At 36.0% G+C, this 21,146-nt stretch overlaps 1 protein-coding gene across 3 annotated transcripts in view; it reads right to left on the bottom strand.

The window, feature by feature from the left end:
- Positions 1–21,146, bottom strand: part of SOS1 (SOS Ras/Rac guanine nucleotide exchange factor 1) — a 148,309-nt gene that overhangs the window by 72,155 nt on the left and 55,008 nt on the right. For all 3 annotated transcript variants that reach the window (XM_080813042.1, XM_080813043.1, XM_080813044.1), the window contains exons 2-3: positions 9,214–9,339; positions 1,506–1,637 (exon numbers count right to left, since the gene is read on the bottom strand). In XM_080813042.1, the coding sequence (XP_080669168.1) occupies positions 1,506–1,637; positions 9,214–9,339 (258 nt within the window). The remainder of the gene's footprint in view (positions 1–1,505; positions 1,638–9,213; positions 9,340–21,146) is intronic.

Raw genomic sequence — 21,146 nt, 5'->3', positions numbered from 1 at the left:
ATTAACTATAACAAAAGATGTTTTTTCTTTATGCAGAACAAAAATTAATGTATTATTGGTATCTGGAAATATCTACAAGCCTTATATCTCTATTCTTCTTTCTAAAGGAACTGGGATGCTAAAACCCTGACCGCACATTCCTGGTATCTATAACTGTTTCTATGGAAAAAAAAAAAAAAAAGCTATGTTGTACTGAACAACAGTGGTTATTAAGAGCATGTTAAATACTATTATTAAACTTCAAAGAAAGTATGGGATTTTGTGGGGTCTACAGGAAAACAAATTCTATTTTCTAAGCAATCCAATTAAAAAAAAACTTTGAAATAAGAAATTTAAGTTGAGGACAAGTGGCATTTACCTTTAAAGACATGTAAAAACTATTTAAACGGTTATAAAGAACGTATCAGTAAGTTGAAATGATATAATTAGATCAAAAATTTCAGTTTATGATCATTATTCATAGAGCATGGACATACCTCAATTTGTTAATTTTCTTAAAATATAATTCAATATATGGCAAGTAAGACTCATGAAAAGAGAATTATAAAGAAGTATGCAATTACTAAGAGTTTAGTAATTTTCTCTAACTTGTACTTACTTCTTTAGACCAGTAAGATATAGGCAGATATTTCTATCTCAATAACCTAAGTACAAAACATAATCTTTTGACAGTCTTAAACATCATCCAAGTGTCAATCTTAAATCTTGGACAAGATCAAATAGACCTAAGTTCCCTAACACTATCACTTTGAGCCCTGTGAACCTGGACTAAAAGTCAATCACTTTCTGCCTTGGGCACCTCTTCTACAAACTAGGGATGAGAATAGTAACTTTGTGGAGTAATAAAACTTAGAGATAATGTATACAAGCATTAGCATTTTGCTTGTATCACAGTATACAGAAAATTATTGATATGAAAAGTATTAAGGTTTTAATTATTACAGTACCTATATTTTTGATGAGTTTGTTTTATTAAATAAATAGAAACAGCATTATTAGAGTTTCCAGCAATTATTCTATTAGTTCTGGAGAGATTCAGCTGACTGATTTAAATTAGGAGTAGAACTAGGTAGTTTAAGTAGCCTTTAGAAAGTTTTTGTCCAAAGATTACACATAGCTCTGTGGCAGACTCACAGAGGTCCCTTACACATCTAATAATTTGAAGATCTATAGGGACACTTAGGTCTAACCAACAAGAAAGGAGTTTTATAAATTCTCTTTGAGGTTCTGGTAACACCTGTGATGAACAAAATTCACAATTTTAACTTTTCTTAGTCTTTTCAATTTGCATATTTTTGTTGGTATGAAATTACTTTAAATCATGCTGCCCAACTTATAGTTTCCTATTATATCATCCCTCCCCATGACATGACTTCCTGGAAAAATTAAAATGAGAGAATTTTACTCTTCAATTCACTATCATCCATAAAATATATTCTTAGTGCTTTAAAATCATGGGTTTTATTTTGCTTTTCAAAGGCAAGAAGGCAATATTTCAGCTTTACCTTTAGTAAAGGATGAATTTTTTCTACTGGGAGAGATAAAGGGTTTCTTCGCTTCCTCTTTTCAATAGCCGATTGGGCATCAGCTATTGCCCACTTATCAATTGGATGAGGGAAACTTTTTTGAACACGTTCCTTGGAAAATAGGAAAATAACAACTAAGCAACAAATTATTAAATAGTGCTCTTCACTTACAATTTACTTTTAAAGTCAAAGAATCCCAAAAGCAGGCTTTTCACATATGGTATAATTTATAGTGCAAACATACTTAAGCTAAGAGAAAACTATAGCTATCAATGTATTAGTATCTTACTTAGGCAATTAAGAGACTAAATATCCCTTGTATTATCTAGGGGGAAAATCACATTCTGAATTTCAGCTTCACTGTGATAGAGCTAATGACAAGAATGATTAGAATAACCACTGCTTATATAAAATCTCAAGGAACAAGACCTAAGTTCAATAAGCAAATATCTAAATCCAATTTTCCTTCATTTGTCCTTTCAACAACAATTACAATCTCAAGTGGCATTTTGCACTTAAAATCTCTAAGAATTTTTTCTTTACTTTTTCATCATGCAAAAATACCTGACTTCAAAACTATTTGCACATCATGGAAATCAAGGATTTATATTGGTAACAGTAATTTTTATACACTGTAGTCCATCATTAGAGTTTGAATCCTTCAAAGATCATTAATTTTTAACAAAATACTTCATTTTAATTTCTACCTCTTATTTGGTTAGAATTTCCGCTGAAAGTGAAGGAACTCACGTTAATATAAAAGCTGATTTCCCTACTTTAACACATTAATGTAATTCATTTCAAACCATTCTCTGAAGTTTTAGATTTCCACTTTCAGGATACCATAGTTAAAACCAGCAGAGGTCGCTATTAACATAATTTAAACACATGTATATAACTAGTAGTATGTAAAAACTATTAGATAAAATTAAACATCACTGATTTTAAGTCTAAATTAAAACTTTTGTCAGTTGCTATTAAAGTGGACAGTAAAAAAGACTGCCATGTGATACTCTGGGGGAAAAATGTGGATCTAGGACACATTAAGAACAAATATCTATGTTTAAGGCTAATCAGCTGCCAAACGTAAGAGGTGACTGTTTCAATTCTCATTAATGGAATTAAGAGGTGTATTGAAAGAAATTACTATACTTACACAAATGTAGTTTAAAAACTTTTTGAAATGCCTAGCTGAAAAGCTATTTGCCAGGACAGTATACCTTCATATAATACAGGCAATACAGAGGTCCAAAATATTGGGGCAAGTTTGGCAGGTGAAAAGGAGAAAAGGGAAGGGGGAAAGGATGGAAAGGAACAACCAGAGCAAAAATTATTTTCCTTTTTCCCAGGAAATGACTTGCTAATCCAAAAATAACAAGAGACTTAGGACTAACTTAACTATGGCTTCTAATTAAAATTTTCAGTGATGAGTTTCATGTGGTTAATTAAATGGGTAGAACCATAGTACAAACCTTACAATGGGATGGCCCTGTGGGTTGCTAATTTTTTTTTCCTCTTCCTCAACTCACAGTAAGAAATAATAAATTCTTAATACATTTTACATTACATCCTTAAACATCACACACATACTAAACTGGAACAAAGTTCATAAAACAGAACCTGCCCTAATATGCAATGCACTGATATTTTCTATTCATTTCAAAAACATTAGTTGGGCAATGCACTGAAGTGATTTTATGACTGACTTATGGGTCATAACCTACAGTCTTAAAAAGCACTGATGTACAGTGGTGAAAGAAAAGCAGAAGAGAAGAGAAGCTGAACTCAATATGACAATTCTAAATATACTGCACATATGTCTTTGGGGAGAAAAGAGTCATTGGTAGAATTACAGAAGCAACACAATCTCAGTTTTATTCACCTAATTCCAAGTTTATCTATTGTTTTAAGAAAGAAGGGGAAAGAAAATCAGGAATGATAAAAGAGAAGGCAAGAAAGGGAAAATAGTATTGATAAAAAATGTATTTTAAACTTACTTAGGAGGTAACAAACAGGGTCAGAATGTATGGAAAAAGACTGGTAGACTTTAAAAAAAAGTGCTTTGTCAAGTTTGAAAGAATTACTTTATCTCTTATAGTGGCAAATTTAATAGAGCAAAATAAATTTTTATGATTATTTAATATATTTTAAATGTTTTTTAAAAAGCCAAAGAGGAATGATCAATGAAAGAGTCATGAATTAGAATTCTATTACTCTGAGACTTTAAGATTAATAATTTCATGTGTTTGAAATGAGAAATTCCATCTTCATTAATATCTAGTGGCTTTGGGAAAAATCTGAGTTACAGAGCTAGGTTTGAGATTCTGCGGTCTCTTATTAGTAGAATCCTCTTTTCCTTTACAAAATAAAAGGGTCTAAATAGATACCCTTGTAAATCACTTCCAATACAAATATTCTAGGACCTGTGAAAATTCCCACTCATGTACTTCAGTGCAAATATTCAGACCTGCAAGTACTTTTGAAGTCCTATTAATAGTAATAAAGGCTTACTGTGGGAGAATTTGGGGAAGGGATCCTAGAAAGGTAAAAATATAGTGAAATTACTTGGGAAATCTAAATGTCAATAGAACATTATTAGAAATTACAAGGATTCTTTAGGATGTGAAGGAAGAGAAGTTAACAAAAAAATGAATAGAAAAGTAAAACAAACTTTTTAAATTTTAGAATATAGCTCATAGGGAAAAAAAAATCTAATTAGCCCAAGAAAGCCTGAGTTAAATGAGAAGAAAAATGCATCAGTGCCATAAGAAATGAAAGTTGGTTAAATACAGGACACAGAAGCCAGGAAGGAAGAGGAAAGTTATTGACACATGGAAATCAGTCTAGCTAACCAGAGAGAAAGAGGGAAAGAACAAGTGCAATTATGAAAGGATGAGACCTAAAAAATTAAAGGAAAAGAAGAGAAATTAAATAAAATATACTTTACCAGGCACATGGAAAAAATGCTATTATGTTTTGCTTCCATTTTTTAAAAAGGTTAAATATAGAAAATGGAGAGGGAGCATAAACCAGACTGGAGCAATTTTATACCTATCTCCTAAAAATAAATTATTTTGAAAAGACAGAAACAAATAATACATACCCCTCCTCTACATTACCAGAGCACTTGTATAAATGCTTCTTTATTCATCTTGAACACTGCCTGACAGATACTCAAATACTGGTGGCATGAATTTTGGCCACATCAATAAAATGAAATCCCTTTCCTTTGGAATATGATAGTTCACAGTCTATGATTATCTGTAGTACAATTTATCAAACTCTTAAGTTAACATAAGCAAGATTATAAATATGTCTATAATCCATCAGTTTTCAAGCACTTCTGAAGTATTTATTTTCCTAAAACTATAGGGCAACTAAAACTCACTTTTAGTCTATTAAAACAAATCCCTGGGGTACCTGGGTGGTAAGCCTCTGCCTTCGGCTCAGGTCATGATCCTAGGGTTCTGGGATCGAACCCTACATCGAGCTCTCTGCACAGCAGGAAGTCTGCTTGCCCCTCTCTCTCTCTCTGCCTGCCTCTGCCTACTTGTGATCTATCTCTCTCTCTCTCTGTGTCAAATAAATGAATAAATAAATCTTCAAAAAAAAAAAAAAAAACAAACCAACAACCCACAAATCCCCTCGGGGCCAAATATCAAGCAAGAATTGCTATTCTACTCTGAATTATGTTTATACTTTAATCAAAGTGTATTCTTTAGAAAGATTAAAAATTTATATGTTGCACTAATTCAGACTGATCTGTTTTTTTAAGTGCAGTTTTTAATATGGTCCTCAAATTTTTTAAAAAATTTTGATGAATTCTCTCTTACCTCAAAATTTATTTGAAGGGCTTGCAAAATTCATGGCCCTTATTATTTTAAAAGAAAGCTCTGTAAATGTATTAAAGAAATTAAATAAATATTAAAGAAATAAAGAATCCTAATGAATGAGATAAATGAAAACTATTTTCTGATAAAAGAATCTAAGACACCATTATTATATTCACTTAACTATTGTTGCATATTCATATTCCTGTCTAAATAACCCTCCAGGAACGGCACAAGAAGGGTATTTGACTATTGAATGGAAAAGACCCAGGTTTCCACTTTTTAAAAAAATCTATTCTACAATTCTGAGGGTTGTCTAACATATAAAATAAGGGAAATAATAACTACTCTACAGGGTCTTGTAAAGACATAAATATGTATGTAACAGTACCCTGAAATTACAATGCCTACTACACAACTGACTGCTATTCTGTCTGATTCTATTATTGTCATATATTCACTTTCCCGACCATTCCCAATCCCAAAGCCAGCTCGCTAGTATATCACATGGCTACATCTATTTTAAGGGTACAGATTAAGTGCTTAAAAATAACAAGAAAGGGGATAGGGTAAACATATATCTTCAATATCTCCAAAGTTTTCTGAGTATTAAGAAGCTATGAAATATCCTTTATTATTTAGAGTCTTGAGGACCTACAACATACTGGTTAAATCTGCACAAGTAAAAAGACAGAGATTCAGTAATTTTCAAGAATTCATGGAGCTCTCCTTCAATATTGGGAAATTATGTATTAGTTTCTACATTAACTAAGAGGAGGAAATTAGATAAACACAGGTACACAGTACAAGACATCTAGAAAGAGCTGAATTTGAGTTTGTAATGTAATCAAACCAGGAAATTCCTGGAATGGCATCTAACATCAGAAGGATAAGCAAGATGAGATCTGTAACCCTATTCTACTACAGTAGGCATAAAGTTGGGTGCTGCATATTATAAATACGGCAGCAGAACCTAATTAGGATCCAAAAGAGCAACTGGAACTGGAATTGCTCATGAAAAGAGTCAGGCAACCAGTTCTATTCAACATCTACTCTGAATCCCAATGTAATTAAATGCTTACAAGAAATCATGAATACAAGATAGCTGACCTCATAACTCAACAATGGGAAAAATGGGATAACAATGTATGAAACCTACTTTGAATTACTTAAGAAATCAAAGTGAATTATTATTCTGTTATACACAATCTTTTCTATATCCACAACACCCGTAATACAATGTATTTAAATATCTCTTTGCTTCAGCGGAAAATCTGGATCTCCCCTGAAGACTTTTAGAGCAAAAACTGCCCTTGTCCCAAAACCCGCTTGACAGTCAATTTAACATCTTTTCCACTCCCCAAGCTGTTTCTGGGTCATCTAAAATCTTGCCATCATCCTGTGTGACTTTATCATCTATATTAAGGACATATAAAATACCCTGGCCTCTTAATTCCTTGAATACCTCATCTTGGGGACCTTGGCTTCTAGCCCAGCTGCCATGACATGGCCAAATCCTGCTTTGGAACTGTGTTACTGAGGAAATCTTAAATTCCAACAACTTTGTCTCTGATCCCAATCTATTCTTTTAATTCTCTCACTCAGGTATTCTAGTGTTATCAGTTCTCTGACCTTATTGGGAAATCCAGTACCCTAGTTCCCTGCGTGTTTTTTCCAGTTTACTTGCCCTCTCCTGGCAGAATGGCTGAGTTGGAATGTACATCCAAACGCTTAGACTTTCTGGGTTAGAGTCTTGGCTTCACTACTTATTAGCTGTGACCCTGGGCAACAGCAATTTATTTAACCTCCCTGTGCTTGTTTCCACATTTATTCATTCAACATGTACTTCCTGAGTGCCTTCTCAGTGCCAGACATTGTTCTAGGTGCTAGGAATTCAGCAGTCAGCAAGGAAAGTAACATTAGAGTTTACATTCTAGTAAGGGGGAAAAAACAGCACCATCTTCATGGGGTTATTAAAAACAGAATAAGGGATGTCTGGGTGGCTCAGTCGGTTAAGCTGCTGCCTTTGGCTCAGGTCATGATCCCAGGGTGCTGGAATTGAGTCCCACATTGGACTCCCTGCTCAGTGGGGAGCCTGCTACTCTCTCTGCCTCTGCCTGCCACTCTGCCTGCTTGTGCTTGCGCACGCGCACTCTCTCTCTCTCTCTCTCTCTCTGACAAACAAATAAATAAATAAAATCTTTAAAAAAAAAAAAACTTTAAATAAGGGTGTCTGGGTGACTCAGTTGGTTAGGCGACTGCCTTCGGCTCAGGTCATGATCCTGGAGTCCCGGGATTGAGTCCCCACATCAGGCTCCCTGGTTGGTGGGGAATCTGTTTCTCCCTCTGACCTGTCCCCTCTCCTGCTCTCTCCCATTCTCTCTCTCTCTCTCTCTCTCCCCCCCAAATAAATAAATAAATAATCTTTAAAAAAAAAGCTAACTTTAAATAAAACACAGATCATAGAAGTGTTTAGAACAGTGCATGATACTATAGCAAGCACTCATATAGCAGCCATTATTATATTTCACCTTTTTTTCCTCTCCAGTTTGGGTTTTGTGATCCTCTTTTTAGAAATTTCTCATTAGATATGCCCAAATATCAATCCCTCAGCCCCCTGGGGAATGAAGCAGGGCCTGGGGTATTTAGATATATCTCCTACCCAGCCACTGTTTGTGATAAAATCTTTGTTACAATCTTATGTGTGTTGTGTTCTGAAAGCTTATGAGGCACTGCTATTATCAATTTGCCCCATTCCCTGGCCTACTGTTCCATCGTCCATCCACCATGGTGAAATACCATTCAACTCAACTACCTCTCCTGTGCCCACGTTTGAGTACTGCAAAAGTTATGTCAGAGAAGCCCAAAGATTTGTACCAGTATACATTCAAGGTTATTAAAGTCAAATGATCCTCATCATTACCAGAATATTTTGTATTTCCAGCTCTATCTCCCATTTTTCTGTAGTTGAGACCTTCAAACCTTCTTTCTTTCTTTCTCAGACTTCTAACTCCTTCATTTGCCTCTCATGGGAAGCTAATCCATAAGCCCCAACACCTATATGATTAGCTTGCTCCTTTTATGGTTTCCCACATACCCTTTATGCACGGCATATCACATAATGTTATTACCCATATTCCTATCTGTATTTCTTCCAAACCAGAAACCCTAAAAAGACAGGGGCCATGTCATCTTGGTAAGAGACTGCAAAACTTCCTAGATTTTTATGTTTCCTTCTCCTTCCAATTGGTGGGAAGAGTTCACTTACTATCTAAAATACATGTGAAGTATCAAGTGAAGATCAAGAGTTCAACTGATATATTTTTTTAAATTTAAGAAGGGTTTGACCTTAAGTAAATTAAAAATTTAAGTAAATTAAGTTTTTAAATTTAGTTTAAGTGGGGTTTGAACTCACAACTCTGAGATTTAAGACCTGAGCTGAAATCAAAAGTCAGACACTTGATCAAATGAACCACCTAGGCACCCCTAAATGAAATGTTTTTTTAAAGACAGTTGGCTTTAAAAACAAAAGAAACACTTGAACATATTCCACTCTTAAAGCTATGTGTGTGTATAAAATTCTTGCATCAAGAAGTAGTGTTTGGACGTCAAAAAAGTTCTTTCCAGAAGAAAAAGAAATCATGGAATAACGGGACAGCTAAAACATGCACAAGTTATCATATACCTAATACAAAGTTAGAATAAATCCAGTCTTCATTTTTTTAATACCACATATAAATTTTGTGAACTTCAAGATCAAACTCTTTCACTGGTATTAGAATAAGTACACATATTAGATGTGTGTGTTTGTGTGTGTGTGTGTGTATGAAGTAAATACAAGGCAAAATTTACCATACCTCTACATCTGAAGCACTTCGGGGCTGAGCTTGGCATAGCATATTTAATAACTGCAAAATTAATTCTTCAACATATTGAAGAGCATCATCACTAGACTCAAGAGTCGGATGAACTTGCCCCTGGACCTATAAACAAAAAGCAAAGTAATTAAAATGTAGATTTGTACTCAAGAACATGATCTGGCTTCCAAGTACAGATCTAAATGTCATGATCCAGAAGTCTGGAGCTCTCAATCTTTTTCCCAGCCACATACATCATATATGCTTTAACATGCCCCTGGAGACTCAGATACCTAACTGCAAATTTCAATATATTTTTTTTTTCTTAAACCACACTTACCCTGAAGTGTGGGAGTGCAGAGAGGGTGGGAGAGGCTAAGCTGGGAATAAAAGATGCAGTTTATATGGTTTCCATCAAGAACCAGTGGTGGTTAGAACATTTACTCAATATACTCCTTGGGCTAAATTGACCTCCCATGGCTCTCTGGCCTTTGTTTCACTCTATTTTCCCTACTAAATGATAAAATCCAACAGGGGCTTTCTTTGATTCACCAATGTAACACCAGCACCTAGCACTGTGCAGGACACACAATACAAACTTGATAAATGTTGGCTGAATACAAAGTCACCTTATAACAAAGGACACAAAACGGTCACTTTTGACAATCTGTGACTGCTTTAGGAAGGTAACTTGGTGGTCACTCATTCATAAATGCCTAATAATCTTTTTTTTGTATTTTTAAAATTAACATATAATGTATTATTTGTTTCTGTGATTCATCAGTCTTACAAAATTCACAGCACTCACCATAGCATATGCCCTCCCCAAAGTCCATCACTCTGCCACCCCATCCCTCCCACCCTCCTCACTCCAGCAGCCCTCAGTTTTATTCCTGAGACTGAGTCTCTTATGGTTTGTCTCTCTCTCTGGTTTCACCTTGTTTCATTTTTCCCTCCCTTCTGCTAGGATCCTCTGTCTTGTTTCTCAAATTCCTCGTATCACTGAGATCATTAGATAACTGCCTTTCTCTGATTGACTTATGTTGCTTAGCATAATACCCTCTAGTTCCATCCACATTGCAAATGGCAAGACTTCACTTTTTGATGGCTGCATAATACTCCATCGGGTGTATGTATACACACGTACACACACACACACACACACACACACACACCCCCCACCCCACATCTTCTTTATCCATTCATCTGTTGATGGACATCTAGGCTCTTTCCATAGTTTGGCTACTGTGGACAATACCTAATCTTTACTTTCATTTTCCTCAACCATTTCTTTGGAGTCCATCAGGCAAACAGCCTCTGTAGAACTTACATTTTAATAACCAGCATGATAGTGTTTACTTGCATCCTTTGCCACTTCACTATGGGTTGCAACTATTCCTTACTTTTATTTATATTTTTAGATTCTACCTATTCATTTGAGAGAGAGAGAGACAGCATAAACACAAGCAGGAGTGGTTGGCAGAGGGAAAGGAAGAAGTAGACTCTCCACTGAGCAGGGAGCCCCACATGGAGCTCAATCCCAGGACCCTGGAATCATCACCTGAGCCAAAGGCAGATGCTTAACCGACTGAGCCATCCAGGCGCCCCTATTCCCTACTCTTAAAAATGGCAGAAAAGGGCGCCTGGGTGGCTCAGTGGGTAAAGCCTCTGCCTTTGGCTCAGGTCATGATCTCAGGGTCCTGGAATCGAGTCCCGCATTGGGTTCTCTGCTCAGCGGGGAGTCTGCTTCCTCCCTCTCTCTCTGCCTGCTTCTCTACTTGTGATCTCTGTCTGTCAAATAAATAAATAAAATCTTCAAAAAAATGGCAGAAAAATCAGTTCCAGGAGACAATGTATGTTTTAAAATATGTTCAACTTTAGAACAGCAGCAGAGCCTTCTTTGAAGGAAAGTGCACAGTACTTGCTGGCCAAGAGCATGTAGTATGGTCTGTCCTACTACACTTCATCAGCAGACAGGGTATGACAGCGTCAGTGTAGGGGGACATTTTAATAGACAGTATACTACATAATGAGTTTCTGAAATGTATGTTAAACATACACAGAGGACTGCCTGCATGGCTCAGTCAGATAAACATCTGATTTGTGATTTTGGCTCAGGTCATGATCTCATGGGTTGAGAGATCAAGCCCTACATCAGGCTCTGCACTCAGTGGGGTGTCTGCTTGGGATTGCATCTCTTCCTCCGCCCCTCCCCCACTTGTGTGCACTCATGTACTCTCTCAAATAAATAAATAAATCTTAAGTAAAGTTATATATATATATATATATACATGTGTATTTAAAATACTTATTAAAGAAAAATACTTTAGAGGCAGACAATACAACAATTCACAACTGTAGTGGAGAGTGCTTCATCAAGTCTGAGGTTTAAAGCAATTTATTATTGTTTTATAGATGAAGAAACTAAGCTCCAAAAGGCTTAAATCATTTGTCCAATCATTTTTGGTTATGTCTGATATAGCAATTACCAACCTGACTATAAGTGGTTTATCAATCTCTCCACCCTGTTAGATGACTGAATGGATGGACAATTAAAATAATGGTTAGTTTGGACTTAGAGCCCAGAATTCATGTTTCTCAGCTCAGCACTTGGTATTCTCCATGCCATCATATTCTAACTAATGTATATAACTAGCGTAAACTTACTTCCCTTCAACACTTTACAGTACCAAACCCACCTTTCTGTTTTTAAACTGGAACCTGACTAATGTTTTATTATATCTGAGTACAGGTGACACACAAGGTTACAATGGTTTTAGCTGTACAGCAGTGATTTGCCTTCTCTACACCTTATGCTATGCTCACAGTGCAGGTGCCATCCGTCACCACGTTACTACAGTATCACTGACTATACTCTGTATGCTGTGCTCGCATTCCCTTGATTATTCATTCCACAACCAGAAGTATCTCCCATTCCCCTTCACCCACCCGGTCCATCCCCCTGACTCCCTTCCCACCAGCCACCATCAGTTTAGTTTGTTCTCTGTATTTCAGGTCTGATTCTGCTTGAAAGTTTTATTTTTATTCATTGAACTACATGCACCCATTGGCTTAAATTGTCTTCTCTGTTACCCTTTCCCTTCATGGCTGATTCATCCTCATTTATCAGTGAATCCTAACACCACATGGTACACTTTTCATGGGGGGCTCTCAGTCAAGTCTTCATTTTTTAAATTCTCTTTTCTCATCAGTGACACAATCTATTCTATCTCTCTTATTTCTTTTTCCATTTTCTTGTGGAGTTCCTTATTTCCTCTACCTCTGGAGTGTGGGTTCTATCATTTGTTTATTTCCTTCTTCTGTTCTTTCCCCCGATCTCATTAGATCCACATCTTAAACTATAATCTATGCAGATGACTACAAAGCTATCTCTAATCCTGACTTCTCTCCTGAGTTTTAGACACATACCTCAAACACTTGCTAGATATCTCTACCTATCCTATCAAAATCTCTAATACGACTCCGGGAGAAAAAGGAACTTTTAATTATAAAAGTATTTAACAAGAAAAACTATATCTCAGGGCACCTGGCTGGCTCAGTTAGTGGAGCATATGATTCCTGATTGCTGGGCTGTAAGGTTCAAGCCCCACATGGGGTGTAGAGATCACTTAAAAATAAAAAATAAAGGGGCGCCTGGCTCAGTCAGTTAAGCGTCTGCCTTCAGCTCAGGTCATGATCCCAGGGTCCTGGAATTGAGACCTGCATCAGGCTCTCTGCTTGGTGGGAAGTCTGCTTCTCCCTCTCCCACTCCCCCTGCTGTGTCTTTCGCTGTCTCTATCAAATAAATTAATTAAATCTTAAAAAAATAAAAAATAAAAAAATCTTTAAAAAAGCACTTATAAAAAGGAAAACTATATCTCACACATAGAGCTAAATTTAAGAAATGGAAGTATATTTTATTTTTTTAAAGATTTTGTTTATCATCTGAGAGAGAGTGAGAGAGAGAGAGTGCATGAGACGGGGAGGGTTAGAGGGAGAAGCGGATTCCTCGCCGAGCGGGGAGCCTGATGAAGGGCTCGATCCTGGGATTCCAGATCATGATCTGAGCTGAAGGCAGATGCTTAACTGACTGAGCCACCCAGGTGCCCCAAAATGAAAGTATATTTTAGAAATCACAGTATAGCAGCCCCTGTTTTCACAAGATGTTGTACTAGAAACCGTAGCTATAATTGGGGGTTATATTCCTGTCCAAGGCTTCAGAATCACATGAACTATACAGCTATAGATTTACAAAACCCACAGAATTTTAGAAATAAAAGGGACTTTAGAAGTCATTTAACTCAGCCCCACTATTTAGCAAATGAGAAAAAGGAAAATACCCATGATCCTATAGCTAACTAGGAAATGTTATAAATACTGAAGCTGGGCCTCCCGGTGTCTGGGCCATCACTCTTTCCACTAAACCCCTGACTGTCAAATTTGGAGTCTGAGGGGTGTCCTAGTAGCCCCATCAGCATAAGGAAAATGCCCACAAACTGTATCTAATCACATAGTGGGCTTCCACCAAACACTTGGCTTGAAGTATGCTGTCACACTTTAATAAACATTGACAAGTAATAAATGCAAAGGCACCACTATAAATCTCTATAATCTGAAAAGGTATAATCATTTTCATTCAAAATTACAAATTAAGTAAAATTTATGAAATTATAAATATACTGAATATCCAACATACAGCTAAAATGCTAGAGATATTATTAAAATAAAAATTTAATCAACAATAAATTTAATTAACTTTTAAAAATATCAGAGCCCTCTGAGGTTTAGGTACCTCAGGAACACATTTTAGAAAGTGTTCTGGAAAGTGCAAATTAATCAGATTATTTTTTTAAATGTTCTTTGTTTTTCAAAGAAACCCATGCAAACAACATAATTCTTCACTAATATATCTCCACCTCTGGCTGCTCTTCAGGTTACACTTTATGCTGAAGCAATTCAGACTATCTGCGGTTTGCTAAAACATGGCATGCAGTTTCACTCACTGTTCTTCATGCCTATCATTCATTCTCTTACCCTTTTATCTGCCTGTCTGACTTTCAAAGCCCAGATCTCACCTCATTTGGGAAGACTTCCTTGTTTCTTGCCTCTTTCTAAGGTAGAATTAATCTCATTCATTCAAATGATTTATTGACTCTATTAAGTATCAGACTCTGTTAATGTTGGATACATAGTGATAAACCAAAAACAGTCTCTGCTAATAGGGGCCTTATACTCTGCTAATGCTTGTACTGGATACCTCATTTTTGTTATCAGTTTGTCATACTGAGTTATAATTACATGTTCCCTTGTCTACTGGATGGACAGTGATAATCTAATTGGGCAGGGCCTTGTTTATCTAGTTCTAGAATCATATTCTCTTTACTTTTTGCTCTAAATCCGTGACATTCATGGTATACTCAAAGCCTTAGAGTTGCAAGGGTGAAAGGGATAAAATATCTCTTTCTTAGAATTAAGAAAAGGGGTAGTGGTAAGGCTAGAGTTTCGATGATTCTAGGAGCATAAACTCTTTAGGAGAAACCATTCAACATATAAAGACAGAACTAAAATAGATAATTATGTAGAATCAAATAAACTGTATATAACTAGAGTGGTGAAATGCTATGGTTTGAACAAACTTGATACTGCATAAAATTTTAGAAATTTAAATTCAAACTGTTTTATTCACTGATGGTTACTTAATAGCCAAATAAAACCTATTAGGTAAATTAATCACATAAAGAATTAGGCTTAAACAGAAAAAAAAAAAAAGAATTAGGCTTAAACAGAAAATAATGCATGATTCCAGCTGTTCTTCTAAGTTTCTATTAACCTTTACCATATCTTAAATCTGTCAAATTAGAATCACAAGGTTCATTCATACAAGAGACTAATAAGTTATTTTACTTCCTTAAAAAAACAATACTTTAAAACCTCCAACTGAAAAGCATGGACAACAGTAAATGTTTCAAGATAAGAACACCAATTCCTGAAATACAGACTTTGCTCTTTATTCTTTTAAGGAAGATGCTGTTAAGAGATTTAATGAGCAGACAGAAGTAGTATTACATTTCCTGTACAGACAGAACAAAAAACACTTCTTTTCTGTGAGACAGTGTTACAGCTAAAGTGTTCCATTCCATTTAAGTGGTACTCAAGGTATTTAATAGGTCAAATGATCCAAATTATTGAAGACCATACAGAAGAGATTACCCTGCCAAATCTATGACAGCCTTCAGAAGTCATCTACAGCTGATATTCACTGAGGGTGTATAGGGTGTGTGTGTGTGTGTGTGTGTGTGTGTGTGTGTGTGAGAGAGAGAGAGAGAGAGAGAGAGAGACCCCAATTATAATAAGCATTTAGAACTGGGTTTATACACTAGATGTGGGTTTTCCCTTACATATATATTTTTTTAAATATTATCTTTGATACTTACATTTACTGATATCAAAAACTTCATATATTTTTAAAAATATAATTGGGTAATTTAAGTAAAGCAAATGTAAGAAGTTCACTAAAGAATTAATGATAGCCATGAGTAAGAATTTTATATGATCATGACAGTGAGTAATTCTTTTAAGGTAGAATCATCCTATTCAACTAAAGATGACACACTGAATTTTAAACATCCTTGGGGCGCCTGAGTGGCTCAGTGGGTTAAGCCTCTGCCTTCAGCTCAGGTCATGATCTCAGGGTCCTGGGATTGAGCCCCGCATCGGGCTCTCTGCCCAGCAGGGAGCCTGCCTGCCCCTCTCTCTTTGCCTGCCTCTTTGCCCACTTGTGATCTCTGTTTGTCAAATAAATAAATAAAACTTAAAACAAAACAAAAACGTACTTTAAAGACTTCCTACATCTATCTTAGAGATGGTCCATTTTGTCTCTACTGGTTTCTAACAGATTCAGAAGCAACTTTGTGGGCTATTATTGCCAGATTTTGTGGAATCTGAAAAAACAAAGGGATCAGGTCTGTATCAATCCCTAGTTGTCCGATACAGGAGTCCTCTCAGTGTATTCAGCAATCCCCTGGGTAAACTGCCAGAAAACACTACATTAAACTCTGATGAATTTTTCATAGCCTTTTCTAGCTAATGGCTCTCTGAAGAACTAGAAAGGCTTCTAGAGTGTAGTTCATCCTATCTTGAGCCCAGATCTGCTACTTTGATTTATAAATATAACAGAATACAAAATAAAAATTGTATTCTCAAAATCTTTGCCAAAGCAAATAACGATTTGGACTGTTACATTTCTTTCTTAGTGTTACAATGATTATTTAGCCAACATTTTATGTTTTAGGTGCTTATCCTTCCTCATTCATAGAGTTAAAAATCAAAGCAAAAATCCTTTGTAAAAAAATTAAAAGAGACAAAAAATATAACAAATCAGAGAACTTAAATCTTTTTTATAATTAAATTGACTAAAAATGTTTTCTCATTTCTTGGAGACTGTTAACTAGCTTTTAGTCCCATATATGTAACAATCTTTTTTTTTCTTCCAGAGTTCCTCTTATTAGCTGGGGATACAAAGAGGAATAAGGACATAACATCTACCCTCACAAAGAGTTCAGTTCACAGAGGAGCTAGACATGTACACAACTGAATTAACATAGTGTGATGGGGCTAAAATGGAGTTATATTTAAGGTACAGCGATGACATAAAAAAAAAAAAAAAGAGTGACCCTTGCTGATGGGTATGAGGAGTATCAGAAGTATCAGAAGTCTTCCCAAGTGGAGCGCCTGGGTGGCTTAGTCAGTTAAGCTTCCAACTCTTGATTTTGGCTTAGGTCATGACTCAGGTTGTCAGATCAAGCCCCATGTTGGGCGTGAAGGCTGCTTAAGAGTCTCTCTCCCTCTGCCCCTCCCCACTCCTCCAGCTTGCACCCTCTCTTCAACAAAAACAAAACAAAAGTCTTCCCAAGGAAAACACACATGAACTGCAGCTTATAAAGGATGAATAAGGTGTGAAAGGCAGCACATTAGGAAGCAGGGCTTTTACTAAAAAAGCTAGCATATAAAAAATTATAGAGGCCAAGACCAAATGATATGTTGGGAAAACTTTAAGAGCTGGGCCAAAGAGCACATGTAGGGAAGGCTAAGCCTGGGAAGGGCACACTTGCGTTTAATCCTAAGAAGCGGAGAAGTTACCAGGGAAATAGAGAATAATTTAAAGGTTTTAAACAAGACACTGAGATAATTATATCTCTTTGCAGAAGAATCTCTCTGGTATCAGTATGAAGAATGAGTTGAAATGAAAATTAGGTTGAAGGAAGCAAAACTAGTTGGAAGGATGCTACAGGGTCTGGAAAAAGGAACAGTGGAGGCCTAAACCAAGGCAGAAACACTGGGAGGTGGGTAAGTGAGGAGGTGTGTTTGGATAACTATTTTGGGGGAGAGAACCACCAACTTAGCCAGTAAATACTAGAAGAGGATTTTTTTTTTTTAAAGATTTTATATACTTATTTGACAGAGATCACAAGCAGGCAGAGAGGTCGAGAGAGAGAGCAGGAAGAAGGCTCCCCGCTGAGCTGAGAGCCCAATGTGGGGCTTGATCCCAGGACCCTGGGATCACGACCTGAGCCAAGGGCAGAGGCTTTAACCCACTGAGCCACCTATGCACCCCAAGAAGAAGATATTTTGCAGAAAAAATAAGAAATTCAAGTTGAACTCCTCAGTTTAAGGTTCTTGTATTATACGTAGTGAAACAAAGCTGAAATTTTTATCAAGTGGTTTAAAATTTTCATTGTATATTTTTTTGGCTGTAGAGAGTTATTTCTCCTACTAGTGTTTCAAATACTCAAGTAGCAAAACTACCTAACTACTGGGTATTTATGGATGAGATATATTTACTTATTAACCTATTAGCTGTCATAAGTATAGGATGTGAAGAGGGCTTATTTAATGAATATTTGCAAATAACTTAGTCCCAATTGTCAAGATTTTTCTTTTTTACTAATGTTAAATGATTACAATGAATTAACTGTAATAAGTAAAAATTATTTAAAACTACTCATCACGTATTTGGCTATGTGAGCAAAATATAAATAAATAATCTGAGAAGCTGTGTACACTGTAGAAGTAGCTTTGGACTACTACATATGGCCAAAAAAATGCATGTACAAAAATAATAAAGATAACTTCAACTGTAATTTTTACAATAAAAGCAATGAAAAAAGATACAGCTAACATATAGCAACAACTTTAAGTTATAGGAAATACAGTTACTGAAAAGTTCTATCTCAAACCATCTGAAGAAATTTTCAATTATAGTAGGAAATATTCACACACAGAATTTTTAAAACACATACATATTTAACCCTTCATTCAAAACCACATTGTAAATGACATTATAAGCCTGGGACATCTTATTGTACCAGAAAGCAAGGAAGTTCTCAGAGGTGAATAGGTGGTAACAAACAAAACAAAACACAGGAATATCATGAAAAGGCTCCTCACTTGCAAAATATGGGCTAATTCAAAAACCAAATCTACTGTTAGTAATGGAAATACACTGACTGTGCTTGCTTCAGCAGCACATTTACTAAATTCGGAATGATACAGAGAAGATTAGCATGGCCCCTGTGCAAGGATAACTCGTGAAATACGCTGGATCTATAAAAACCAATGAGGTCAAAATGATGTTTTAAAAAATACCAAACTCATTAAACAGAACTGGAAATAACTGGGGCACCAATTCTTAATCCTGAAATAATTAATATACATCCTTCTTTTCCTGTCCAAACTATACTCTGGGATAACCAAATAACCCAAGTTGATGAGGAATTCCTCCTTACAGAAGGATTCCAGAGAACAAATGTAAAAGGAATGCAGAGCAAAAACCACCCGTCTGCAACTTGAACAACATAAATTCAGACATTAATCACCAACAGATGAAACCATTATATGAAGAGTTCATCTTTTATAAAGAAGGGCTAAGGCTGTCACTTGTGAATCCTCTGATCAATCTTAAGTTAGTATCACTAAAACTGAGGCCACACTTGATGCAGTGCAAAGTCAGAGCACCACCTGTGGAGTAATCTTGCCAAAAAAGCTAAAAATAAATCTAATCAAGACTCAAAAGCTAACTTCCATTTATAGAAACTATGACACATATAAGTTAGATATTACCCCAAGGAAGTAAAAAGAAAAATCCAGAATGTTGAACATCTTGAATGACAACTGACCCAGTCCCTGCAATAAGTCAATTGGGAGAGAAGGGTCTGTAAATTAAAGAAAATTCAGAGACATAACAACTACATTTAATATGCAGTCCTTGTTTGGCTTCTGATTCCAATAAACCAACTGCAAAAACAACACTTCTCGGAAAAATGGATGAATCTGAGTTTTGACTGGTATTATTAGTGACACCAGGAAATTGTTAATTTTGAAAACTATAATAATGGCATGGCAGCTGAATGAATATGTAAGAATATGTAAGAAAAAAATGCATGTTGAAATACACAGGGAGGAAATGACCTCTGATGAACACGACTTGCTTTAAAGTACTTCAGGAAAGATAAAGAGGCAGGTGGATAAAGTTGAAGTAAATGTGGCAAAATCTAGGTAACTCTAGGTGACAGGCACATGAAGATTTGTTCCAGCTACTTTGTGTAAGTTTTAAATTTTTCATTTAAAAATACTGGAGTGGAATATAAAAATACTGCATATCACCTACAGAGACTCTCACCAATGCAAATTCACCCCACTCCCACCATTCCCTTTGCAAAGATCTGGGGTTAGGCCCCACAATCTGCATCTTTAACAAAATACCTCAGAAGATTCTTGCAAGTGATCCTGAGATCACACTTGGAAAACTATTAACTCAGAAGAAAGAACTCCAAAGTCAGTCCTAAATATATTTGGAGAAATTAAGAGGGGGATTGATAGAAGGTCTACAACCTGAGCTGACTTTTGAAAAATGAATGGAACTCTTCCAGATGAATCAATGAGGAAGGCAATCTGGCAGGAATGCTATAAGTAAACACACAGAGATACAGGAGTACACACTGCAGTTTAGGAAATAGCAAGCAGTTTGGTATGATTAGAATATAAGGAAGCATGATGGGAAGATGATAGGAGGTGAAGTGAGCAAGAGATACAATGTAAAAGATTTCTGTAGGCCATGCTAAAAAAATTAAACTACACTCAATCTGGTGCTAAGGGAAATTTTACTCTGTATTCTAAACAGTTCAGTTATGGGACTTTGGAAAGAAAATGTCCATGACTTGAGGACTATTTTTGTCTTAAAAGGGTCTTGGTAAAAAGACCTTTATTTTTTCTTAAGTTTTATTTATTTTTCTTTACCCCATGTGGGACTTGAACTCACAACCCCTTGACAAAGAGTCACATGCTCCTCCAACTAAGCCAGCCAGGCACCCCAAAAAAGATCTTTTCATAAAAAAGACAAGATATCAATATCATAGTTACCTTCAACTAAGTTCCCTACCCTGTCCATGACCTAAAGTGAGGCCTTAAAAAAAGGTACTAAAATTAAATGTTCTCAAACAGAAAACAAAAATCAAACAATACACATACATGTTACCATTATGTGCATACAGTATATACCTATGTATTTCTTAGTTCAGTCCACTAAGAGGGCCTAAAGGTACATACACATACCTCACTAACAAGGAGCACATCCAGTGCCCTGATCTTGGTTCCTAACACTAGTCTCCAAAAGAGAAAGAAGCGTTCTTTAGAGACATGGCTGATTCTAGGTCTGGGGACGGGAATATACAGAATGAGCCTAGAGCATGTTGCAGTACTGGAAAGGGAAAAGTGCTCAAAACCCAAAAGGGTAGAGCATGTCAAAAAGTCATAGAGTGGGGAAAAAGAAGGAATGAAAGAAAGGGAAAAACAAGACAGGAGTCAACATGAAAGACCTCCCAATGATCAAAGCTGATACAATTTGAGCAAGAAAATAACACAGTACTGGATTATAA

The sequence above is a fragment of the Martes martes genome, assembly GCF_963455335.1.
Source record: "Martes martes genome assembly, chromosome: 9".
NCBI lineage: Eukaryota > Metazoa > Chordata > Mammalia > Carnivora > Mustelidae > Martes > Martes martes.
The sequence above is the reverse complement of the archived record's forward strand: the minus strand, read 5'-3'. Positions and strand labels throughout refer to the sequence as shown.